Source organism: Branchiostoma lanceolatum, chromosome 2 (genome assembly GCF_035083965.1).
Source record: "Branchiostoma lanceolatum isolate klBraLanc5 chromosome 2, klBraLanc5.hap2, whole genome shotgun sequence".
NCBI classification, from domain to species: Eukaryota; Metazoa; Chordata; class Leptocardii; order Amphioxiformes; family Branchiostomatidae; genus Branchiostoma; species Branchiostoma lanceolatum.
Window position 1 is genome coordinate 38,526,883 of NC_089723.1, and position 26,713 is coordinate 38,553,595.

General features: G+C 45.0%; 1 protein-coding gene across 1 annotated transcript in view; it reads right to left on the reverse strand.

Annotated features, from left to right (window-relative positions):
* Window positions 1–26,713, reverse strand: part of LOC136427061 (probable E3 ubiquitin-protein ligase HERC1) — a 224,335-nt gene that overhangs the window by 31,638 nt on the left and 165,984 nt on the right. The window contains exons 51-85 of the mRNA XM_066415778.1: window positions 25,986–26,419; window positions 25,037–25,140; window positions 24,889–24,940; window positions 24,647–24,664; window positions 24,500–24,517; window positions 24,247–24,369; window positions 23,809–24,084; window positions 18,730–18,961; window positions 17,396–17,601; window positions 16,662–16,947; window positions 16,033–16,199; window positions 14,308–14,409; window positions 12,903–13,084; window positions 12,110–12,247; window positions 11,950–12,062; window positions 11,797–11,899; window positions 11,608–11,733; window positions 11,396–11,560; window positions 10,731–10,954; window positions 10,192–10,251; window positions 9,936–9,997; window positions 9,388–9,576; window positions 8,679–8,862; window positions 7,173–7,431; window positions 6,496–6,736; window positions 6,323–6,409; window positions 5,914–6,057; window positions 5,568–5,711; window positions 5,047–5,190; window positions 4,347–4,626; window positions 3,521–3,777; window positions 2,308–2,511; window positions 1,632–1,762; window positions 734–799; window positions 483–682 (exon numbers count right to left, since the gene is read on the reverse strand). Of these exons, the coding sequence (XP_066271875.1) occupies window positions 483–682; window positions 734–799; window positions 1,632–1,762; window positions 2,308–2,511; window positions 3,521–3,777; window positions 4,347–4,626; window positions 5,047–5,190; window positions 5,568–5,711; window positions 5,914–6,057; window positions 6,323–6,409; window positions 6,496–6,736; window positions 7,173–7,431; window positions 8,679–8,862; window positions 9,388–9,576; window positions 9,936–9,997; window positions 10,192–10,251; window positions 10,731–10,954; window positions 11,396–11,560; window positions 11,608–11,733; window positions 11,797–11,899; window positions 11,950–12,062; window positions 12,110–12,247; window positions 12,903–13,084; window positions 14,308–14,409; window positions 16,033–16,199; window positions 16,662–16,947; window positions 17,396–17,601; window positions 18,730–18,961; window positions 23,809–24,084; window positions 24,247–24,369; window positions 24,500–24,517; window positions 24,647–24,664; window positions 24,889–24,940; window positions 25,037–25,140; window positions 25,986–26,419 (5,721 nt within the window). The remainder of the gene's footprint in view (window positions 1–482; window positions 683–733; window positions 800–1,631; window positions 1,763–2,307; window positions 2,512–3,520; window positions 3,778–4,346; window positions 4,627–5,046; window positions 5,191–5,567; window positions 5,712–5,913; window positions 6,058–6,322; window positions 6,410–6,495; window positions 6,737–7,172; window positions 7,432–8,678; window positions 8,863–9,387; window positions 9,577–9,935; window positions 9,998–10,191; window positions 10,252–10,730; window positions 10,955–11,395; window positions 11,561–11,607; window positions 11,734–11,796; window positions 11,900–11,949; window positions 12,063–12,109; window positions 12,248–12,902; window positions 13,085–14,307; window positions 14,410–16,032; window positions 16,200–16,661; window positions 16,948–17,395; window positions 17,602–18,729; window positions 18,962–23,808; window positions 24,085–24,246; window positions 24,370–24,499; window positions 24,518–24,646; window positions 24,665–24,888; window positions 24,941–25,036; window positions 25,141–25,985; window positions 26,420–26,713) is intronic.

Consider the following 26,713-nt stretch of genomic DNA (forward strand, 5'->3'; position numbering starts at 1 on the left):
CAATCAGTGTTCCCAAATGCGCAGTTGGAAAAGAGCTGACTGGTTTTGTAGATACACACAAGTGCTACTTTGATATGGCTTCTGTAATATATATAGTGCATATCAAATGTGTGTAAGCAGATGTGTGTAGGTAGCTTACTGAGAAATGGACATGGAGTATGACTAAGGCTGTGCAAGGCAGTGCAAGACGGCACTAGGCTGTCCATTGTCCCTGGGACTTGCTACTTCCTTCATCATGTCCCTTTGTGATTTATCTAGTGACTCAGTCTGTCAGGGAAGATGTCTAGTGTGAAACATATAAAATGAGTAACCGAGTGTGTTAAGCAAGACAGACTCGGATTAAGGATAGTCAGGAGAGGACAGGCGGTAAGGGGAGCATGTACTTTTCCCATCGGCCACGACAACAACTGGAGTCTGTCTTCACTTTCCATCGAAGGACCTCTCTCTGCGATTCTTTACACTTCCTTATTTGTGAGCCTTACGTTGCTAGCATGAGCTGAGGCTCGTCCCCTTTCCCCAGCAGCGGGCACCAGTCCATGGCGGCGACCGGGGAGGCGTGGGGGATGATGTAGACCATGGTCCAGGTGTCGCAGTTACACCCCCACAGCTTTAGGCACACATCCTCGGCCAGCGTCGCCAGGAGGTGGCCCGTGGGGTCCCAGCTTAGCCCAGAGATGGAGGTCTGCAGAGGCAGTCAATCAATAAAACAATCAATCAATCAATCAATCAATCACACGTCCTCCGCAAGCGTCGCCAGGAGGTGGCCTGTGGGGTCCCAGCTTAGGCCAGAGATAGAGGTCTTCAAAGGCAACAAAAAAGGTTTAATAGGTGACGCTATAAATCCGGAAAACTTTAGGAAACATCTTTTAGACAACATTACCTGATACTGATGATGCTTCATGTATATCAAGATGCAGAATACCAATAACTAAAAGGGAAGCGTCTTTTACTTAACAACCTGGCATGGATAATGACAATGATTATGGATACGACTTTGTAATTTGATGCCTCTGTGAAAGGCAGCGCTCAACCCTGGTAAAAGAAAACAGAAAGAAGTAAATAATATACCCTTTGCTCAAATTCTGTCTGAGGTTCCCAGAATTCTGCAGAATTCTGCCTGTCAATCTCAGAATCGTGCAGAATTCCACAGAATGGAATACATCTGTGTCATTTTTTTCTCTTTGTGAAGTATAGTACCGTTTGCAATATCTGTATCTGTATCTATATAGCCGGTATAACCACCATTCGGCATAACACACCAGCTTCGCAGGCACGCGGCGCGGCAGCAGCTGGTTATATTACACGAACGACCTGTCACGTCTAACCTTCGCATATCTAACTGCATGCATTGTTTAAAGCTATCTAATGAGGATGCTTCCACTGTACTTGGTTGTAACAAGTTCCACTCTACGATCGTTCTAGGAAAATACGAATTTTTAAGCACATCAATCCTAGGTTGAAAAGTCTGATACTTAAAGGCATGGCTATTTCTTGTCCTTTTCTGAGCTGGTATTAGATACTTATCAGTTGGTATGTCCACCAATTTATTAGTCATTTTGTACATCATGCAAAGTCTGGACATTGATAATATGTAGACCTACAGAATGAATCTACAGTAAGTTGATGCTTACCTCGTGTGCCTCAATGGTTTTTATGGCATCCTGATCGTACGGGTCCTTCACACACATCCGCACCTTGCCGTCGGAGTAGCCGATAGCAAACTTGCCGTGCTCGTCATACCAGGCAATGGCACACACAGGCACTGGAAACAGCGAAGCAAAAAGATAAAAGATTCTGTAAATTTTTCAAAGTTGTTTCATTAATTTGCAGTTTCGTGGTGACCCATCCACTGCAAATTTGCACCTTGAATATGCATTTCAAAAGTATCACTACAGTACTATAGCATTGTTTCAACCATGAAGTTAAAACACAGCAAAACCTCCTTTTCACCTGTACCGCAAATCAAAATTGCTGTCAGGGCAGTCATTAACAAGTTAAAGTCATTAACAAGACTTAATGACTTGATGACAAGAGCAACAAAGTGTGGAGAACTTCATATTTTTGGCTGCATTTCTTTTTCATTTATCTTACAAAACTAGGCTAAGTGGTGTTTTTTTTTCAATTCCATTGGGTAATTTTTACTGGACCTAGATTGAGAATTTAAAAAACTGTTATTTCTACTTGTGCATTTATATCTGTTTAGATCTTGTAAACAATGAAATCATTTTTGCATTTTGCCAACTGTACAATACATTTTTCAAAGTGACAAGAATTGGCATAAACATGGATCACATTATCTATCTTTACCTTCCTTCCTGTAACAGTGCTCTAGCTCCACCCTGTTGAAGGTTGAGCTGTCCAGGACCTCCACCAGGGCGAGCGAGCCATCCAGGCGACCGATCAGAAGCATGTCTGTTCCCGAGATACCACGGCCGTCCAGTAGACCCTTGTTCTGCGGCCACGTGATGGCGGTCACCCAGCAGGGCTGGAGGTCAAGGTGGCCTCGTCCGCCTGGGAAATGGAAGAAAGGTTTCATCAGGTCGATAACCGGAGTTCTTTACGCAAAACCACTGTTACGGTACTGGATCACCTGCCAATGTTTTGTACCTGTAGCTGTGTAATACTTAGTACACTGGCACAGGGCCGAAGTGATGGACAATAGATGCTCACCATCTCCAGTCATAAGCCACATTAGAACAGTCCGGTCCAATTTTACTTAGATAAGACCCTCTTGTCAAGAGCAATCAGACACCCCCCTAACATTCAAGAATTTTCCCCAGTCCCTTAAGTGGTTGCTAAATCCAGGTTTGACTGTACCAAAAAACAATTATAGCAATTGCAAGACCGACCTGCTACAGACCATATGTTAACCATGTTCTCCATGGTAGCCGCCAGCAGCCTCCCCTTCCAGCAGACGTGGGACAGCTGGCTGATTAACAGCTAGTTCTATCAACTCTGAGCTCTACTTCCTGCATGACCGACCTGCCACAGACCCTATGTAGACCATGTTCTCCAACAGTCTGCCTTTTCTATCACCTCTAAACTCTACTTCCTACCTTTGTTGTCATCTTTCCCCTCACTCACTTCCTGCCACTCGATTGCATACTGCTGTAATTCAGTTTTAACAGATGACGACAATAGAAGGCGTGCCAGGAGTTAGTTAAAAAGTTAGTTAAAATCCTCCCACACCATTATTGATGTATAGGGCGGTGCCCATCTCCGTTTCATAGCCCTGGGCCACACTGTGGTGCAATCACTGTAGCAGGGGGCTAGTCCACTGGCAGTGAAGTGTGTTTAACTTCCATACTGTTTCAGAAGTATGTACCATTTTTATAAAGTCTTTGGTATGACTCAATGCGCCTCTTGTCCAGAGGTGTCCTACCTGGGGCTCGAACCCCAGTCCTTCTGGTCCAAGTAATTTGAACCAGATGTGGTGAGAGGCAGAAGGCGCAGACCACTACACCACAGGGACACCCCCGCGTGTCAGGAGTAAAAGATAAAAAAGGATCCCATGACCAACCTGCCACAGACCAGATGTTGACCATATTCTCCATGGTGGCCGCCAGCAGCCTCCCATTGGCGTTCCAGCACACGTGGGACAGCTGGCTGCCCATGAGGTCGTCCGCGGAGCTGGGGTCCTCCTCCGACTTGTTGAAGACGCAGGTCTGCTGCAGGATGTGCTGCGAGCGCGACGAAACGTTCCAGACCCGCACCGTCCCGTCGCAACCGCTCGTGGCTAGCAGGTTCTTCCTACCATTCCACACGCAGGACACAACTCTGTTGCATGGATAAAAGAATGGATGAATAGATAAATGAATTAATGGACAGATGGATGGATGAATGAATGAATGAGTGAATGGGTTTGGATGGATGGATGGATGGTGGATGGATGGATGGATGGTGGATGGATGGATGGTGGATGGATGGATGGATGGATGGATGGTGGATGGATGGATGGATGTGTGTGTCAATGGATGGATGGATGGATGGGTGTGTGTGTAGATAGATGGATGAATGAATGAATGGGTTTGGATGAATGGATGGTGGATGGATGGATGGATGGATGCGTGTGTCAATGGATGGATGGATGGGTGTGTGGATGGATGGATGAACAAATGAATGAATGGGTTTGGATGGATGGATGGTTTGGATGGATGGATGAAGAAATGAATGAATGAATCAACCATTGAATCAATCAATCAATCAATCAACCAATCAGTCGATCAAAATGGTTCATTTTGATCATTATGATCAGCTATGACAAGTATACCGCAGCCACAGGCTAAATTCACAGATAATACTTGCAGTTTTGCGGCCCAGTTTATAACTAAGGTAAGCACACATACCTGTTCTGGTGTGCCTCTAGCTTGTTGGTGGCACACTTGGGCAGGTCTCCGGCTAGGTCTGCTGCAGTCTCCGGAACACACCTGCCCTCCTGACTCTGTGCCGCCAGGCTTCTCAGCAGCTGCTGGGCTGCCCACTGTCGGTGTTGTGAGGACAGCCGTGTGGACAGGCAGCAGGCGGCTAGTGCGTTGGCCAGGTGCAGGGGGCCTAGTCTGGGTGGGTGCATCGGGCTGGGGGGTCCTGAGGTGGAGGCTGTGTCCTGGGCTTTGCTGGAATCTTGCTCTGCAGTGGTAGAACATCACATTCAATATATGACTTTTGATACATACATAATATCTAAGACCTTTGCTAACATTTGCAAAAAATGATTCTTGCACTATTTGATCAACTAGCCTGACTAAATCATGTTTCAAGCAGCCCTAGAAGCTAGACACTTGGTGGCCTACACCTCTAACGTAGTCTAAGTCAGGAGAACTGGAAACATCCTAATCCTATATCTTTGCAGATGTGTTAACATGAACGAATCATTGTCAGACTGAGAACTATCTGTTACCAAGGTGTCAGAGTCCATAGTGACAGAGAATGCTGAGCTCCTACGTAATCCTATTGATAATTCAGTCTCCTGGCTTAGATGTGAAAGGCCCTGATGACAAGGTATTGTGTTGTGTAACACGGGCTATTTGCTTAACCAGTGTTGCTCACCTTTCAGGTCTTTCATCATGTCGTTCATCTCATCATAGGAGTCCGAGGTGGAGAATAGCTGTCCGGAGGAGCCTTGCCTGGTGCCCGCTAGCAGTGACACCAGAGACTGAGTCACAAAGACGCTGGGGGAGCATAGGATAGGGCCTTGTGGTCGAACAAAAAGCGTTGCTTACCTTTCAGATCTTTCATCATGTCGTTCATCTCATCATAGGAGTCCCAGGTGGAGAATAGCTGTCCAGAGGAACCTTGCCTGGTGCCCGCTAGCAGTGACACCAGAGACTGAGTCACAGAAAAAGCTGGGGGAGCATAGGATAGGGCCTTATGGTCAAACAAAAAGCGTTGCTTACCTTTTAGATCTTTCATCATGTCGTTCATCTCATCATAGGAGTCCGAGGTGGAGAACGGCTGTCCGGAGGAGCCCTATCTGGTGCCCGCTAGCAGTGACACCAGAGACTGAGTCACAGAAAAAGCTGGGGGAGCATAGGATAGGGCCTTGTGGTCGAACAAAAAGCGTTGCTTACCTTTCAGATCTTTCATCATGTCGTTCATCTCATCATAGGAGTCCGAGGTGGAGAATAGCTGTCCAGAGGAACCCTGCCTGGTGCCTGCTAGCAGCGACACTAGAGACTGAGTCACAAAGACGCTGGGGGAGCATAGGATAGGGCCTTGTGGTCAAACAAAAAGCGTTGCTTACCTTTCAGATCTTTCATCATGTCGTTCATCTCATCATAAGAATCTGAGGTGGAGAACAGCTGTCCGGAGGAACCCTGCCTGGTGCCCGCTAGCAGCGACACCAGAGACTGAGTCACAAAGAAGCTGGGGGAGCATAGGATAGGGCCTTGTGCTCAAACAAAAAGTGTTGCTTACCTTTCAGATCTTTCATCATGTCGTTCATTTCGTCATAGGAGTCTGAGGTGGAGAACAGCTGTCCGGAGGAACCCTGCCTGGTGCCTGCTAGCAGCGACACGAGAGACTGAGTCACAAAGACGCTGGGGGAGCATAGGATAGGGCCTTGTGGTCGAACAAAAAGTGTTGCTTACCTTTCAGATCTTTCATCATGTCGTTCATCTCATCATAGCCCGCTAGCAGCGACACGAGAGACTGAGTCACAAAGACGCTGGGGGAGCATAGGATAGGGCCTTGTGGTCAAACAAAAAGCGTTGCTTACCTTTCAGATCTTTCATCATGTCATTCATTTCATCATAGGAGGTGGAGATAGCTGTCTAGAGGAACCCTGTCCAGAGGGCCTTCTGGTCAAACAAAAAGCGTTGCTTACCTTTGAGATCTTTCATCATGTCGTTCATCTCATCATAGGAGTCCGAGGTGGAGAACAGCTGTCCAGAGGAACCCTGTCTGGTGCCCGCTAGCAGTGACACCAGAGACTGAGTCACAGAGAAGCTGGGGGAGCATAGGATAGGTCCTTGTGGTCAAACAAAAAGCGTTGCTTACCTTTGAGATCTTTCATCATGTCGTTCATTTCATCATAGGAGTCCGAGGTGGAGAACAGCTGTCCAGAGGAACCCTGTCTGGTGCCTGCTAGCAGTGACACCAGAGACTGAGTCACAGAGAAGCTGGGGGAGGACAGGGCCTTGTGGTCGGAGCTGGACGGGTCCTGGTCTCGCCGCGAGGTTCTCTTCCGCGGGTCTTCGATGGTAGACAGGTTCACACCGGTCGCAGCAGACATCAGTTCCTAATGAAAAAGTAAAAAAAGATGGATCGGCAATATAAGGGCAGACTTCCACTTACTCTACATATACAGTGTTAACCCACAGGACAGAGGCACCTGACATCAGTTCCTAACAAATGAACGAAGACTCACTACACTTTTGAAATACAAATTTATTCATTTCCTTATGAATTGATATTCTATGTGTTTTCCTCAAGAATTAAAAATGCAGTACAGTGAACTTTTCTAAATTCATTCAGTTGATGGTCGTAAATAAAAAGGAATTGCTAGTTGGGGAGCACCATAAACCTTCTGCAACTTATGATCCACAGCTCACCAAGTCACATATCATGCCATCACAGATTGAAGCAGTGGATTGCTTATTCCTTGAGAAACACTGGAGTTAGACTGTCAAAATTACAGCACAACTAAATTGCTTCAGAACCATGTCGTTGCTTACCTGTGTGCACAGTTGCACCAGCATCCTGGAGGCCCCGGTGCTGTTGGCAGCCAGGGATCCAATAGCTGCACTCAGGTACGTCAGACTGGTTGCCATCCCACTGGGCGTGCCCGTCCCGTTACCATTGTCACCAGTGTCGTCCGTTCCCATGACGAACTCCGCCCTCCCTGCGGCGGTGAGGCACATCAGACGCACCAGCAGGCGGATGTCGGCCAACCCCAGGGCCTCGAGGCCCGCTGCAAGGCTACAGGCTGATCCACTGGGGAAACAAAGACATTCTTGTTCTGTCCCATAGTTCATCATCATCATCATCATGGTTACCCCCCAGATAACCCCGCAAGGGGCAAAGTGGGGTGGGGGGGGCTTGGGGGGGGGAGGAGGTCCCAGGCTAAGGCGGGCAGGCCTCCAGCCTGGCACGGTATGACTCAACGGTGGGAGCCGATACAACCGTGCCAGGCAGGGCGTTCCATTGTGGGATGGTGCAGGGGAAGAACGAATGTTTGTATGTGTCTGTCCGGGCTTTGAGAGTTTGAAATTTAAGATGGTGACTACCCCGGGTGCGCCCCTGAGCTGGTTTGAGAAGGCTGTCTGCATTTATATTGATATGATTATTAATGAGTTTGTAGAAAAAGGTGAGGCGGGCGTTCCTTCTCCTTTCGGAGAGAAGGGGCCACTGCAGGTCATTGAGCATTTGTGTTACGCTGCTAGTCCGCCGTTAGTCATTCAGGGACACACGGGCTCAACACCCTGCGCTAGTTGAGCACATTTTTGTAAGTAGCGGAAAGATGCTTTAACCACACCCATATTTTTAGCACCAGGGACAGGTCCATCTGTGCAGTGTGGTCCTGTCCTTTGTGCTGAAACTGTGCTGCTGTTGTACCAGTTTGGCCTTACTTTCTCAGGGTCTTATTGATACTGTCCTAATTTTTCATTTTTACTAGGCTTGTACCTGTCCTTGGTGCTGAACATTTGAGGTTATTACAACAGTCTGCACTTCCTTTCCCAAGGTCCCATAGCATAACTAAGAACGTTGTAAAGTATTAGGTTAGGACACTTGAACCACTGGGGCAACATAAGACATCTAGGAGAATAGGTGTTATTTATTACAAATCAGGGGTATGGAAAATTTAGAAATCTATTAATATGTTAATCCGTGATCAAGATTTTTTGCATGATCTTATCCCCATTCTTGGATTTTTGTAGTACTTTTGGATAAAGGATTACTTTGAAATATTCTGTAAGAATAACTCTATTAATAATTAAACAGAGATACAGTAAATCTTGAGACTTTTGCGATGGATTTGTTTTCACAGCTCTCCAGAGCAAATTCATGACACCACCAATATGCATTTCCAATCTATTACTAATGTATGACAGAATTATTTCAGCTGCGAATCTAAAACACCACAGAAACATTCTTTTCCCTAGGCCTCCTACCTTATCAACATACTACTATTAAATGCATCTACAGCACATACAGTACAGTACATTATCAATTTCGCCCACCTGACAGACAGCAGTGACAGGGCCTTCATGACCATGGAGCGGGCCAGCAGGATCTGTGCGGCGCTAGTCGTCCTCCGCAGCGCAACCGCACGGTCGTGGGGGTCAAGCAACATGGCCGCCTGCTCTCCCAAGGTCAGACGGCGAGGCCCAGGCAGTCCCAGGTTCTGGCTGGACCTGGGCAGCTCTGTGAAAGTGAACAAAAAGTGAAAGGTAAAAGAATTAGGTAGCTCTATCACTGAAGGTCATGGGGGTCAAGCAAAACGGCCGCCTGATAGCCTTGAGGTTAGTGTTGCTGTTGACTCAGAATCTAAAGGTTCTGAATTCAAATCCCTGGCAGGCTCCAAAGTTGTATGGGAATGGCACTTCACACCTATTTCCTCACTCGACTCTAGCTTTGGTCAGGGATGTCCTCTCGGATGGAAAGTAAACTCAAAAGGTCCTATTTGAGCATGTTAATTGATAAAAGAACCAAACACAGTTAATGAGAAGAGTAGGGGTCCGTCCTGGTGTGACTGGACCTTACAGTCCTGTCTTACACAGCTTGTAATTACTGTACAAAACTGGCGTGTTAAAAACTGTTATGTCTTACAATTTCCATCTCCATAATGACTTAGATAGCTGCAAAGCAAGAAAGTTATTACATGTATAATAAATGAATGCCAACATCTACGAGACGATTACATCAAATTGGGCCTAAAGCTGTGCCTACCTGTTGAGAGACTGGACTCCTCTGTCATGGATGCCACGGTGGACTTGGCTCCCAGCGGATCGCTGTCTGTAAACTGGACCGGGTCGGGGACGACCCGCCGGTCGTTCAGACCCAGGGAACCCATGATGGCCTCGAAACTCTCAATGGCGGCAAACCTGCTCCCCTCCAGGTCTCCGAAATCCATCTCATCTGGATAGGAAACAAGGGAAGAACATGTCAACATTGTGAGATATATCTCAGCATGTGAGCCAAACCAACACACCAATTAGCATGGTCCGCCATTTCACAACGTTCTGTTGTATCTGATCAGTTCAGTTCAGTTCATCCTCTTTTAGAGGTGACACAATATATCTAGACAGTCATTAGTAAGAGTACACAGTCATTTTGGTACAAATATATAGGTTCATGAAAATGAAAGACTAACAGTCAAAGTGACCACTGCACAAGTGACCATCTCACTGTGCTGACAAGATCCTACCCTGCCTTTCTATAAACAGATATGTTACAGTATATTAAAAATAGTATATGGCTATGTCCATAGATTTTACCTTCATAGCTTCCATCCACTCTTCCAACGAGGTCAGGGGAAAGTTTGACACTGGAGGTGGACCTGAAACACAACGGTGTTGTTTAATTATACTGTTATACATCTATTTTCTTTTGTATGTATAAAATATACTTCCCATCAGCAAATGATATGAAGTACGGTTTGGGTTGTCAAGAAAGAATACTTACCGCTATCATTCCATCCAAACCAACTATGCTTTAGATCCTAGTTGACTTGTTCAATCTAAATCTACCCACCTGTCTGGGCTGGTGGCATCAGCGTACACTATATCCCTCTGTGCCCCTTCTGCAAGGTACCTGTAAGGCATGGCTGACGTTACAGACAAAACTCTGATGTTTATGCAAATTGTTATTATACATTACTGCTTTCAGATGGGAGTGAATTCAAAGCACAGTCATATCAGTATTGGGAAATCGCATCCCAATTACCCAGAACACAATGTGCACATGGTAGACTCAATCGATAATCTGTGACAATGTCAACTATCAACAACAGCTAGACAATAACCTTGACCAGCATGGTACGTCAGTTGGAATGTGTTATCCATCATGTACAAGACTTTTTGCCTTGTATCTATAATCATTTCACGATTTCCGATGGATGTTTGGTCAACATTGCATCAGAATCCTGTCCCTTGCATATGATTTATTTTCCAATAGAACTACAGTATATGGAAACTATACACAACATTTTACATACCAAAACACCACCTTACCACCTTATACATGCTAATGATAATAGGTTCTGGATGCCTGCTGGAGAATGCAAAGTTTACCTTTCTCTGCACTCCCCACACAGTAGGTAGTACGGGCTGCCCGTGCCGCAGGTCCCGCCGAACCAGCCGTCCACGTACGAGCCGTTGCTCCTGTACCCCTGCCGTCCACAGCTGCCCCCACAGCCGCGGTGGTGCGTGCGCATGTGCCGGTTAAACTGGGAGGTGGTGGTGCCACACAGCTCACACAGGACAGGTTCATCACCCTGGTCAGCTTCTCTCGCGTACTGAAAGAACGGAAAATATCATCAACACTTTAAGTAGACAGCACCTGTACAGCTGTGTGCATCTGCCAGTCAGCTTCTCTCGCATACTGCACAAAAGGTTGGATAACAGAGTTAAGACTTAGCTGACACTTTCAACTAGGTGACCGTCTACTTCAAACAGAGGATCACTGTCTGTAAACTGAACCAAGTTGGGGACAACTTGACATCCGTTCAGACCCAAGATCGCTGCAAACCTATTTCTCTCTAGGTCTCCCAAATCCATCCCATCTCATTTGGCAAGGAAAGAAGGAAAACATCATCAACATATAAAGTAGACAGCTCCTGTACAGCCGACCACAGCCGCGGTGGTGCGTGCGCATGTGGCGGTTGAATTGGGAGGTGGTGGTGCCACACAGCTCACACAGGACAGGCTCGTCACCCTGGTCAGCCTCCCTCGCATACTGAAAGGACGGAAAACATCATCAACACTTTAAGTAGACAGATCATGTAGCCCTGGTGCCCACAGCCGCGGTGGTGCGTGCGCATGTGGCGGTTAAACTGGGAGGTGGTGGTGCCACACAGCTCACACAGGACAGGCTCGTCACCCTGGTCAGCCTCCCTTGCATACTGAAAGAACGGAAAACACCATCAACATTATAAGTGGACCTATCAACATTCCTGTAGCCCTGATGCCCACAGCCGCGGTGGTGCGTGTGCATGTGGCGGTTAAACAGCGAGGTTGTCATGCCACACAGCTCACACAGGACGGGTTCATCACCCTGGTCAGCCTCCCTCGCATACTGAAAGAACGGAAAACACCATCAACATTTTAAGTAGACAGCTCCTGTAGCCCTGGTGCCCACAGCCGCGGTGGTGCGTGCGCATGTGGCGGTTAAACTGGGAGGTGGTGGTGCCACACAGCTCACACAGGACAGGCTCGTCACCCTGGTCAGCCTCCCTTGCATACTGAAAGAACGGAAAACACCATCAACATTTTAAGTAGACAGGTCCTGTACAGTCGACCACAGCCGCGGTGGTGCGTGCGCATGTGCCGGTTAAACTGGGAGGTGGTGGTGCCACACAGCTCACACAGAACAGGTTCGTCACCCTGATCAGCCTCCCTCTCAAACTGAAAGATCGGAAAACACCATCAGCATTATAAGTTGACCTATCAACATTCCTGTACCCCTGCCGTCCACAGCTGCCTCCACAGCCACGGTGGTGCGTGCGCATGTGGCGATTGAATTGAGAGGTGTTGGTGCCACACAGCTCGCACAGGACTGGTTCATCACCCTGGTCAGCCTCTCTCGCATACTGAAAGAACGGAAAACACCATCAACATTATAAGTAGACAGGTCCTGTAGTCCTGGTGCCTACAGCCGCGGTGGTGCGTGCGCATGTGGCGGTTAAACTGGGAGGTGGTGGTGCCACACAGCTCACATACATGTAGCACTGGTTCATCACCCTGGTCAGCCTCTCTCGCATAATGCACAAAAGGTTGGATAACACATTTAATATCTAGCTCTTTATTGACCCTGACTTACCTCTGGAAACTACAGCCCCAAATTTCCCATTCTGAGGTGATCTCCCGGCCGAACATGTCTTCCATAACCTCCTCATCGATGTCATGTCTTCATCGATGTTACACTTAGGTACACAGCCCCATTCTACAGCATACCTAAACACAGCATTAGCAGAACCTACCTCAGGGAACCACAGTCTTCATCAATGTTTCACTTAGGTACACAGCCCTATTCTACAGCATATCTAAACACAGCATTAGCAGAACTGTCTGATCATTACTGACCTCTGGGAACCAGAACTCCAACATTTCCCGTTCTGAGGTGATCTCTCGACCGAACATGTCCTCCATAACCTCCTCATCGATGTCCATGTCTTCATCGATGTTACACCTAGGTACGCAGCCCCATTCTACAGCATACCTAAACACAGCATTAGCAGAACCTACCTCAGGGAACCACAGCCCCAACATTTCCCTCTCCGAGGTGATCTCCCGGCCGAACATGTCCTCCATGACCTCCTCATCGATGTCCATGTCTTCGTCAAGGTTCAGTCTGTCGTAGATGCTCTCCCGCTCGCGTCCCGGCTCCTGGTCGTCAGCCTCGCGGCCCTCGTTCCTCCCCAGGAACACTGCAAGGGGAGAGGCAAATTGATTTATCAATATTTCATCATGTGTATGTTTGGGTAGAGATTGTGATCTGGCGGAATCTGCAATACTACCAGGAGAGATCCTGATTGAACTCTCTGTCGACAGAGATCACCAACAGGATCTCTACAATTAGCAATCAATGGATTGACTGGGAAGTTTGGAAACATTTATCAATGGAAGACCACCCTTACACACCCTGGCATACAGATAGGAGTCTTTAGATTTTTCTGTGCATATGGACATTTCCTTAAAAGACAGCACTTTTTAAATTTGATTCATTTCTCTTTATATCAATGGATTGACCCAAAGTTTTGAAACATATTTATCAATGGCAGACCACCCTAACACACCCTGGCATCCTGATAATGATTGCTGTAGGAAGACACAATCTCTACTGGTAGATTCAGCAATTCTGACAGATTACAATCTCTACCCTCACACATATATATCCAGACATATACATGTATATATATACATATAGCAGTAATGAACCCGCCACCTCTTCATGAAGACTCACCAAAATATCCACCTTAGAACCAAGAATTCACCGATGACCAAGTAACAATTATGGGGCTGGTATAATCCAATAAAAGGACATTTTGTGGATTTTTCTTTTATTCTGCATTTTTACAAAACCTGGAGTAAATTCCAGGTATGCACAGATTTACATACCTGCACCCCACAATTCTTACTGATCCAAATCTTATCGTTACTTTGGTGATACTGTAAATTCATTTACTTTCACAGTGGTTTTATTTCACGGTAGGGCCACACCAATTTAATTTCTTGGTTAACAGATTTTTATTTTCCAAAAAAGAAAAGATTTCCAAAAAAGAAAAGATTTCCAAAAAAAGAAAATTTTAGAAAAAAAAAATCATTAAAACGGAAGGCTGCCCCAGCCTTCTGTTTTCATGAATTTTTTTTTCTAAAATTTTCTTTTTTTGGAAAATAAAAATCCATTAACCATGAAATTAAATTGGTGCGGCCTAGGAGGAAAAAAGAGACTTTCGTGGTGTTTTAAATTTGTGGTTGAAACGATTCTGTAGCACAAAATTCGTAGCGTTATGAATTCGCGAAGGAAAGGTCACCAGGAAAACCACAGAAACTGGAAAAATAAAACCACCGCCAAAGTTTCAAAATTTACAGTATGTGACCGTTTTAGACCATATCCATTGTGATTAAGGCGCAACATTCTATACGTAACTGTTACCATGTTGTGTTCTGCACCTCTCATCAGATTGACTGGGGATTGTCGACATGAAGCGACGTATGTCTTCCATGCGGGGGCTGGATGAAGCTACAGGGGCTGGACACACACACACCAACGCTCAGTGATGATGATCGACAGACAATGGTTATTTCTTCCGAAAATGATTTCATCAGGTTGGTAGAATATAGGGTATAGGAGATTCTTTTTACACAACCAGGTAATCTCACCTGCTAACATGCCACCTACATACATCGGCTACTTATAGCGGTAAGAAGCAGTACTCCATGTAGTCAGAAGCTCTGAAGAAGGTGTCTGACAGACACTGAAACGTTGGCAGGTGAGATGACCTGGTTGTGTAAAAAGAATCTCCTAAACCCAATGGTTCTTTCTACCTATCTACCTTTGGGGTAGCCAAGATGCCCGACTGTTTCCTGGGCCTACACAAACCAGCTCTTTGGCTACAAGGTTATTTCTTCCGAAAATGATTTCATCAGGTTGGTAGAATATAGGGTATAGGAGATTCTTTTTACACAACCAGGTCATCTCACCTGCTAACATGCCACCTACATCGGCTACTTATAGCGGTGAGAAGCAGTACTCCAGTCAGAAGCTCTGAAGAAGGTGTCTGACAGACACTGAAACGTTAGCAGGTGAGATGACCTAGTTGTGTTAAAAGAATCTCCTAAACTCAATGGTTCTTTCTACCTACCTACCTTTGGGGTAGCCTGGATGCCAGACTGCTTCCTGGGCCTACACAGACCAGCTCTTTGGCTACAAGGCCAAGATGCCCCAAGGAAATTTTGCCACAGCTTTGTGTCCCTGTGGTGTAGTGGTCTGCGCTTTTGCTCTTTACCACATCTGGTTCAAATTACTTGGACCAGAAGGACTGGGGTTCAAGCCCCAGGTAGGACACCTCTGGACAAGAGGCGCATTGAGTCATACCAAAGACTTTATAAAAATGGTACATACTTCTGAAACAGTATGGAAGTTAAACACACTTCACTGCCAGTGGACTAGCCCCCTGCTGCAGTGATTGCACCACAGTGTGGCCCAGGGCTATGAAACGGAGATGGGCACCGCCCTATACATCAATAATGGTGTGGGAGGATTTTAACTTTTAACTTTTTGTGTGAGGTAAACACTGGCTCAGTGGGGGCTGTGGTAAAAATTCTTTGGCAATTCTTTAGCATTTTGGTGCTGAGGAGCTGGCTTGAGCAGGCCTTGGTGACAGTCTGGCATCCAGGCTACCTTTGGAGAAGAAGCTGAATGTTTCTGGGTGCAGGATGGAATTCTGTAGGGTTTTATTCATGTTTTGGCGTGAGATAGCGGCTACTGTTTTTATGATTTAGAAGGAATAGTGGATGATGAAGATGATGATGATAAGAATAAACTCACAAGGAAGAAGTCTTGCAGTATTTGGCCACCTTAGCAGCAGATTCTATATGACACATACATAATGTACACACACACACACACACACACACACACACACACACACACACACACACACACACATTCACACACACACACACACACACACACACACTCACTCACACACACACACACACACACACACACACACACACACACACACACACACACACACACACACACACACACACACACATGTACACACACACATACACAATTTTCACCCATCCAACCACCACGCTTATATATCTGTCTTACAATACCGCATTTGATAACTATTGTCATTACCATGTCCTGTCCTGCATCGCTCACCAGATTGGTTGGTCATGAAACTCCGGATGTCCGCCATGCCCCTTGACCTCTCTCCCATCATGCTTCTGCGGCCGGAGAGGGTCCTCTGTGGCGGCTCGGGACGAGGCTCCTGCCGGGGTTCCTGTCGCTCTTCGGGCTCAGGGCTGTGGGGTTTACAGGGGTGGGGTCAATAAAGTTTGGTACAGATTTGTAATAATAAAAGCAGTGTGAAAAAGCATATTCAAACTAAGTGTTTAAAAGATGTACACAATGGGCTTGTACATAATTTATGCATTTTCAGAAAGATTTTGCTATTATCTAGAAGAAAGGCCTGGTTGATTCTTTCCCTAAGATAAGATATATTCACGACCTACATGTACATGACTTTATTCAGTTCAAACCACCACCTAGGTTCAGTGCCCAGAAGTGTCCTCTTGGCCTTATACTGAGCAAACTTGATGGAGTGTCCTCTCTAGCGGCATCTCTCCCCTCCTGAGCTTCTGCACCGTCCACAAACAAACAAGTAAACAAACCTCCTGTCGATCCTGTCCAGAGGAGTGTCCTCTCTAGCAGCATCTCTCCCCTCCGCACCGTCCACAAACAAACAAACAAACAAGTAAACAAACCTCCTGTCGGTCCTGTCCGGAGGAGTGTCCTCTCTAGCGGCATCTCTCCCCTCCTGAGCTTCCGCACCCTCCGGTCCAGCCGCAACATCCTCCTCCTCCTCACAGGGGTGCTCCACCATCCAGGTGGCGAGCACCGCCACGCGGCGGGGGTCCGCATCGCCACGGGAACCGGTGGCCGTGATGGCCCGCTGGATGTGCCTCATGGTGAAGCCCATCTCCAGGAGCTGGGGGGCGATGGGAGGGGGTGGGGGGGACGGAGAGCGGGGCCTGGGGGGAGCTACAGGGGCTGGACACACAGCAACATGAAAAACATGTCATCACAATCCAAACTTCAATTGGAGTCAAGTCAATATCTTAACATTGTAGCATCATAATAGAACACACACAGCTACAAGGCTGGACAGACAGCAACATTGTTTGTTTGTTTGTTTTTTATTTAGAATCTCCATTAGTAAAACACATCATGCACTCACTAGTCTTCCTGGAGTCCTATTCTAATACAGTAACTTAGTGTATAAACAAATAATTATATACATAATACAATTATATCAAAAGACATATCTCATATAAATGATTTTCCTGATGTACCTAAAAAATTTATTACAAACCTCAAAAGTTATCACAAACCTAAAAGAGTTTGTCAAGGAAAGTTTTATACATGTTCTACCTTGATTATCATACAAATTTCTGCCTTGAGCCAAACAATGCAACATACTGTAAGGGGAGTAGCTTACCTTCCATCCGAGAGGGAGGGCGAGGGGGTAGCTGGGACCTCAGTGGTGGCGGAGGACCACCGAATGTTGGAGACGTCGGGGGCGACCGTGTCCTAGGGGACAAATATGGTGGGGTCTGTGAGCGCCGTGGGCGAGGGGGGATGACCAGGGGGGGTGGTACGCTCGCTCGCATGTGGGGGGTGGGACCTCGCATTATGCGGCCAAGGCTGAAGGAAATTAAGCAGGGATGCAGGTCAACTAGGAGCACACGTGCAGTGAAAAATGTAGCCTCCTCACAGACTTCTTGGAGCGCCAGCCTCTTCTTCGTGTGTGTGTTTGAGGGGAGCCCTGATTCATGCTTTTCGACATGGATAAGGTTGGCTAATGCCGAGTGGGGCAAAACTCCCGCTCAACGCAAATCAGCGTTCCCCCTAAGAAATAAATGCTAGCATTCCAAGAAGTCTGCAATAGAGGCTATGAAAAATCAATGTTGCAATGCATACTATAAGGCCCCCTTTCCACGAGACAGAAATTGCTGAGAGACCAAAATAGCATTCGTGTGATTCTTGATTTCAAAATTGGAATATGATGCATGAGGTTTTAAGTCTGATTAAAAAGACAACAAGAATATAAAACTTTAAAAAAATGTGTTCTTTATATATGAACTTCATTGAGACATCTTTCACATGTTTGGTCATTCAGTGCATGGTTGCACAGCAGTCAAAGCCTCTAATGGAAAGAGGGATAACTGAATGTACAAAAAATATCTGTAGCAAATCTGCCGCTGTAAAGTTAAGATATATTTACAACGTATAAAAGAACAGATTAACCAAGAAAGATATTTTGGCAATGAAAGCATATTATAGGGATGGCATAATTGTTTTTGGTCTAGGCTGCTAGGTATGATTTTAGTTGCTATAGTTCAGAAACAAAAGGAATTAATTGAGTAGTTGATTGGTTATTGGTGCATCATACATTATTGAGATTTTCCATAAAAATGAGGTTGTCAGGAAGAATCTCTTCAACACAACATGTCATGAACCCACCCACCAGGTCATGAACCCACCCACTTGATCATGAACCCAGCCACTAGGTCATGAACCCATCCACGAGGTCATGAACCCATCCACGAGGTCATGAACCCTAAGGCCACACCAAATTGTTTCCTTGGTTCTCAAACATTTTAAGGTGAAAATACAGCAAGCAGACATCATAAAATAAAAACAGAGGGCAGGGAGGAAAACTTGAACATAACTGTATTCACTCCATAAAACTGAGGGCACCAAGGCACGAACCTGGTCCTCGAGATTTGTTTTCATTTTGTGCGGCCTAAGCATTAACTGCTATTTGCCCACCTTGGTCTGCGTCCAGCGGTTGGGTAGGACCCAGAGCTGTTAGTGTTAGGTCTCTCGTCGGCGACCCCTGGGAGTTCAAGCCGCTCTTCACGCGAGGCGAGCGGCGCTGTGGATGCGGTCGTCATGGTACCCACGGAGGAGGTGGAGGTTGCTGCAGGTGAGGTCTTGGTGTTTACAGGAGTGATGGAGGATTCCTGCTGCCTCTTCCTGGACTGGTACTCCTCCAGGAGCTCTGGAAGGACCAGGGTGAGAGTTAGATGGAGAATAACAACAGTGGCAGAGTGTGCCACTCCTTCAAACCTTACCAGGATATAATTTGGTAAGATATACATAATCACTTACCTGCATTCAAATTTGATTTTGATGTAATAGTTAATGGCAAGTTATGATTGAATGATGTATAGTTGATATCTATGTCTTGAGAATGTTTTCCTTTTTGTCTTCATATTCTTATTATCTGAGTTTATATCTTATTGTTATTGATAACACAAAACATTTAAATACATGTATGTCATAGTTTATATTTGTCTAAATTATATGCATTTGGTTTCTTAACTACCTACACGTAATCTATGGACTTTCTTTGGCTTCTTCTTCTTCTCGTGTTACCACTTCTGCCTGCTACACGCTCCCCCTCCAATATTCTTTGGCTTACAATATGAATGTACTGCGTGCATGTCATCAGATTCATCATGAGGTACATTGTCATCATTTTCAACAACAAAAACTATACCACTCTAGAAACAGTTTGTGAACAATGTTAACTACAGTCATCTCTGGTATGCAAAGAAGCATATCTGGCTTTGGATAATATACATATCTCATGTTCATGTAATTTCATATGTTAACATTTAGCACTGTTCAGCTACCTTGGCATTTGGTATACACTGGTAAGTTACAGTGCTAAAAAAAAAATAAAGGTAAAAAATCATACTTGCCAGTTTTCCACTCCATTACTAGTTTTACTGATCTAACCTGGTTTACATTACATGCAACTCAGAACTATCTGCACACGTAACACCTTCAACTACAGGTGCTACAGTACAGGACTGTATTACCCATGCATCTTGGGCTAGCTCTTCTGTGGATGCTGTTGTCTCACTACTGTTCATGTAAGGCTAAACCTGGATACCAGACTCTGCAGGGGATCAGCATGGAGGTTTCAAACCTACTGGTCTTTTAATAAAACATCCAATTTCCCTGTTCACGGTTTGATCTACACATGATTAGCTCAAAGGTGAAGGCCCCAAACTTGTTCGCGTTTATGCCATGCTTGATACCATGTCCAGACATGTTTTGCTTACGTGTCAGCGGCCTTCAACTTTGACATTACACCCACAATGCATCCACGCGCATGTGCATTTCAAACCGTGAACCAGCTTATACATGGACACTGAAACTGGTCATTTCTGAATGGCACTGATATGGATTGGTGGTAATTGGTCACTTGAAACCTTTTTTCAAGGATGGTTTTTCATCTTCTTTTTTTTTTCAAAGAAGGCTGGCTGGATACAGGAATTAATTTTTCCAATAGAAAACCCTGTTTGAAGTAGGGGAAAATTGCAGCTGGTATCCAGGTTAACGTCACGCCTACATGTACCTACATGATGATGGTTAACGGGGGAAAAATTGGTCCATTAGAAAGAGGAATCTACTCATGACAACTACTGTGTCAGTCAGCACACCTGAAAAAAGGGGCACCATGAACACAATCATGTACAACTGTTGTTAATGATGTCACAACAGCAGGCAGTGGGATGGGCAAACATTACTTGATGAGAGCAAGCAACCTCGAGCACCAGACAGCAGGCTGGCCCAACAGGCTCTTCCCGTGGTTAAACTGGGCACTCTGACTACCAGGCTTTAAGGGAGTGTTCCAACTTTGCACAAGGACTTGGCTAGCAAAGGCTTGCTTGGCTTTGTTGAGACAGGCGATGGTAAGCTTTTCTCAATGCAGAAGGTGGAGATGGCAGGCAAGTTTCTTTGACTTTCAACACTTTGAAACTTTCAGCAATTAACAACTGTAACCAAGCCAGATCCTTCTTTTACTAAGATAACATACATGTAACTTTACCGCCAAAGAATTCAATCACAATATTTTCTTCGTCAATGTCCATATTTCTATGACGGGTCCTATACTTTTTTTTCAATGTTGATTGACAGTCTAATACAGTGACGGACGCAGCATATTATGAATAATTTTCATATTCACTGTATGTCACCACTGATACTGACTAGTTTTCAAGTAATATTTACAAAATGTGCTATTGAAGGTGTGGCTATAAGGCTTTTATGAAAGAAAATTCCAATGATTGCACTACATTTCGTTCATGAGAAAAACAACAAATTTGCAAAGGTTGTGGATAATTTTGGGGTATGAATAGTTCTGAGGTTGACTGTATTTCATCATTGATATAAGTTTAACTGACTGCTTTTCAAGTCTTTCAGACTGTACACAACGTTGTGGCTAACTAGAGGGTTTGTCAGCAAAGTCCCTGTGGGCCAAAAGCGAACACTCCCTGGAACAGCAGCCTTACCCTCCTGGCCTGAGCTATCATCGGCCTCACTCATAATATCCTCCATGCTGCACAGAGGAGCACGACTCGCTGAAAGGGGACGCACAGAGCCACGGGTCAGGACGACAATTCGTCATCAACGTCAATAGGACTATTAAACAAGACCAAATTCTAGTAATTCTACAAAATTATTGACTGAATTCAAGGTATTGACTCTTTGGTTGTGTACAAAGAACTTGAACACACAGAGCTTGGGGTTAGAACGATTATAACGACTAACAAGACCAAATTCTAGTAATTCTAGAAATCAACTGAACGAACGGTATCAACAGTAACTTTTATAGATTTGCTGAAAGGGGACGCACAGAGCGACGGGTCAGGGCGACAATTCGTCATCAACGTCAACAGGACTATTAAACATGACCAAATTCTAGTAACTCTACATAATTATCAACTGAATTCAAGGTATTGACTCTTTGGTTGTGTACAAAGAACTTGAACACACAGAGCTTGGGGTTAGGACGATTATAACGACCAACAAGACCAAATTCTAGTAATTCTAGAAATCAACTGAAGGAACGGTATCAACAGTAACTTTTATAGATTCGCTGAAAGGGTACGCACAGAGCTTGGGGTCAGGGCGACAATTCGTCATCAACGTCAATACGTCGATGAAGATTAGACATCCAGGTAATAAGATACGCCAAAAAGCAATTACTCAAACAACTGGATATGATTTTGGAAACGGTCAGACGTTTCAAGTAGCATCCACTACTTTTCGTCAGTGACTGTGAGCAAGATCAGTTGAACAGCAGGTTTATCAACGTCAATAGGACCAAATTCTAGTAATTCTACATAATTATCAACTGAATTCAAGGTATTAACTCTTTGGTTGTATACAAAGAACTTGAACACACAGAGCGTGGGGTTAGGACGATTTTAACGACTAACAAGACCAAATTCTAGTAATTCTAGAAATCAACTGAAGGAACGGTATCAACAGTAACTTTTATGGATTCGCTGAAAGGGTACGCACAGAGCTTGGGGTCAGGGCGACAATTCGTCATCAACGTCAATAGGAATATTAAACAAGACCAGATTCTAGTAACTCTACATAATTATCAACCGAATTCAAGGTATTAAATCTGTGTACTAAATCTGTGTACAAAGCTTTGTGTTAGGGCGACAATTCGTCATCAAGGACTAACTAGACCAAGTAAGACCAGTTGTAGTTCTACATAATTATCAACTGAATTCAAGGTATTAATACAGGTTGGGGTTAGGACGACAATTTTTCATTGATGTCAATTATAAGACTGAAAAGACCAAATTCTCTAAGTAATTCTAGGTATCAACTGAACACAACTACAACAACTTGGAATAAACTTGGTTCACACAGTTTTTACTACACTTTGTGTTCAACTCAAGGTGGTTCTACATTATTGATGGTTGAGTTCTGTAGGACAAGTTGATGGATTTGGGAACATGGTTTGATATTTTTTGGAACTGTTGATGGATAAAACAGATCTTCACATGTGTTTTTTTTCAGAGTCATGTAGCATCGCTGTATGATTGGATGAGCTAAATTAGTTGTATATATTCTAGGCATTTGATCCTGTATAAGCTAAGGCCCAAGAGGACTTTTTTTAGAGTACCATTTGCAATGTCTCAGGAAACATTTATAAATCAGGGCAGCCACAAAAATATTAGCCAACGCATTCAATAAAACAAATTTTACATGCAACAAAACCAAGTTCAATGTGGCTGCAACGCATGGCCAATCGTGGGAACAAACTGCAACGGCACTTCAACAGTTCTTACCATGGTAGAAACAGAGTGCCGTTAAGCGCACAAGAGGATACTTTTTTGTGCAACATTTTTGCATGTGAAATCACACAACTCCAATGGGGCCATTCAAGCAGTGGAGATGACAGCTCTGTGGTGCAACCATGCTACAAATTCACCAGGGAGGTTCCTTACCCTGGCGCTCTTGGCCCTGACCCCCCTCGGCCCCCTGGCAGACCAGGGGGGTCCCCCCTTGGATTGGATCCCCCTCTTGGCTCTCATACTGCCCTCTGTTCTTCCTAAAGGCCATGACAAGTTTCCGGCCTGGCCAGGAAACCACAGAGGACACACAGGAAGAAATAGGAGAACAGATTCACACCAGAAAGAGATAATGGTACGTGGCTTGGGAAAAACAATATTACTTTTATAATCTCCAATTTTTCATTCCAACTTGTATGTTAATTTAGGATTTTATGATTTGCCTATCTAGAAATATAATACAGTCAAACCTGTACAAGTGACATTGGGATCACCTGGTCAATGTGACCACTTTTTGGTGGTCCCTTACGATGATTTTCCCCATGGACACAAAAATTGAATCCTGTCTATAGTGACAACCCGTCCACATAGACTAGATTTTACTGGTCCCCTGAGTGGTGTTCTTGGACAAGTTTGACCATGTATAATATCATTTAAAAATTTGTCCTAGGTGTGGAATAGAAAAACTGATACACGCAGTATTCAGAGTTTTGGATCTACCTTTTACGCTGCTTCTTACCTATTTTTGCCCGTATGTCTGACCCCTCCTCTGCTGCTGCGTTGACGGCCAGCTTGAGCAGCATGGAGTGGGCACGCTCCAGTTCCATCATCGAGACGTTCCGTTTGACGGGGGAGGCGATGACGGCCCGGTTCACCATCAGCCTCATCACTCCCCGCATCGTTTCTTTCAGCTCTTCCTCCTGGGATGGTTCCGCAGGTTTGGGCTGCTGGCTTCCCCCAGAGACTTTGGGGACAAGCAGCATCTCTGCATACTTACCACAGCCCATTATAACACCTGGAGATCAAAATAAGACAGAAAAGTAGAAACATTTCTTTTAGCTGTTATTCCTGGGATGGCTCCGGAGGTTTTGGCTGCTGGCTCCCCCCAGAGACTTTGGGCACAAGGAGCATCTCTGCATACTTACCACAGCCCATTATAACACCTGCAGATGGAAACAGACAAACATTTCCGTCAGCTCCTCCTCCTGGGATGGTTCCGCAGGTTTGGGCTGCTGGCTTCCCCCAGAGACTTTGGGCACAAGAAGCATCTCAGCATACTTACCACAGCCCATTATAATACCTGGGGATTGAAACAGACAGACAAGTTAAAAAAGTTTCTTTTAGCTGTTCTTCATGGGAAAGTTTGGGAGGTTTGGGCTGCTGGCTTCCCCCAGAGACTTTGGGGACAAGAAGCATCTCTGCATACTTACCACAGCCCATTATAACACCTGGGGATGAAAATAGATGGAAAAGTTAAAGGGTAGTTTCCTTCAGCTCCTCTTGGGAAGGTTTAGGAGGCTTGGGCTGCTGGCTCCGTCCAGAGACTTTAGGCAGAAGCAGCATCTCAGCATACTTACCATAGCCCATTATAACACCTGGGGATTAGAATTGACAGGATAGTTATTTATAACACTTGGAGATTAAAATAAGACAGACAAGTTAGAAAAGTTTCATACAGTTCCTTTTCCTTGGGAACGTTTAGTCAGTTTGGGCTGCTGGCTTCCCCCAGAGACTTTGGGGACAAGGAGCATCTCAGCATACTTACCACAGCCCATTATAACACCTGCAGATGGAAACAGGCAGAAACATTTCTGTCAACTCCTCTTCCTGATAAGGTTTGGGAGGTTTGGGCTGCTGGCTACCACCAGAGACTTTGGGCACAAGGAGCATCTCTGCATACTTACCACATCCCATTATAACACCTGCAGATTGAAACAGACAGACAAGTTTAAAAAGTTTTCTCAAACTTTTCTTCCTGGGATGGTTCCATAGGTTCTGGGCTGCTGGCTCCCTCCATGGACTTTGGGCACAAGGAGCATCTCTGCATACTTACCACAGCCCATTATAACACCTGGAGATTAAAATAAGACAGACAAGTTAGAAAAGTTTCATACAGTTCCTTTTCCTTGGGAACGTTTAGTCAGTTTGGGCTGCTGGCTCCCTCCATGGACTTTGGGCACAAGCAGCATCTCTGCATACTTACCACAGCCCATTATAACACCTGCAGATGGAAACAGACAGACAAGTTAGAAAAGTTTCATACAGTTCCTTTTCCTTGGGAACGTTTAGTCAGTTTGGGCTGCTGGCTCCCTCCATGGACTTTGGGGACAAGCAGCATCTCTGCATACTTACCACAGCCCATCATAACACCTGGGGACTGAAACAGACAGACAAGTTAGAAAAGTTTCCTTTAGCTCTTCTTCCTGGGAAGGCTCCACAGGTTTGGGCTGCTGGCTCCATTTGGGCACTTTAGGCACGACTAACATCTCAGCCCATTATAACACCTAGGGATTAAAATTGACAGAATAGCTATCTATTTTTTTATTGATCGTCAACTACATACACTGACTATCAGGCAACATGGCTGATCTTCAAAAGTCACCAATTACATATTATACATATTATAACAAACTAACAATTGAGTGTACAATTCATTTGAGGAAGACAGCCTTTGGTTTTAATGAAACTTAAAGATAAGAAATTATCTAATGTGAAAAGTAATGAAACAGATGAGTGTACAGGTCATAATCCTTGTAGAGGAGTGACAAAGCATCATCAAGGAAATCTGCCTAAATATACCTAATTCATTACCTTGTACCAGTCATGTGCATAAAACATATTTTTCCTAAACAAAATATATCTAAAATAAAACAATCCTACTGAAAGGCAAAGTTTGTGTGTAGCAGTACTACATACCCAATGCCTTGAGTGCCCCGAGCTGCAGATAGGCCAGTTGAAGAGCCATGAGTTCTGCCTGGCTCAGACTGAGACAGCCAGCTGAAGATGTCGAAGACCGGGACCTTGCCGTGGCCCTCTCCTCTGCTGCCACTTCTGTCTTCACATCCTCTTCCTCACTTTTACTTTCAGAAGACTCACTTTTGCTTTCAGACACTTCTGACTTGCTTTCAGCAGAATCTGTGGCATCCTTCTCATCACCATCTGTTTTTTCAACCACAGGCTGTGAGTCTGATGTAGTTTGGACGTGTTGGTCTGTTCCAGGCACTTCCTTGCCATTAGAACCGTCTTCCTGCATGGCTGTAGCGATGTCTGCATCTAGGCTCTTCTCTAGCTGCTCCTGCTGCTGCTCTTCTGCTGTCTTCTGCCTGACTGGTCTGGTTCTGTTGAACACCCTGCGCAAGAAAAGAAGTGAAGCTGTTTTGTCAACATCATATAAAATCCTTTCAGATATTTCTGATGACAGAGCGGAGAAAGGAAGCCAAATAAAAGAAAGCTTTTATGATGAGTCGGTATTAGAGATATTTAGACACAAAGTCCTGGAAACACTCCAGATTCCCAAAACATCGCATAATTTTGACAATTTTTCATTATTAATGAGATCTTTTAGACAACAGCACTCAAGATATTACCAAAAGATCTAAAGATCTCAAGATGTTTTGTAAAGATCTCAAGATGCTCGTACCCTA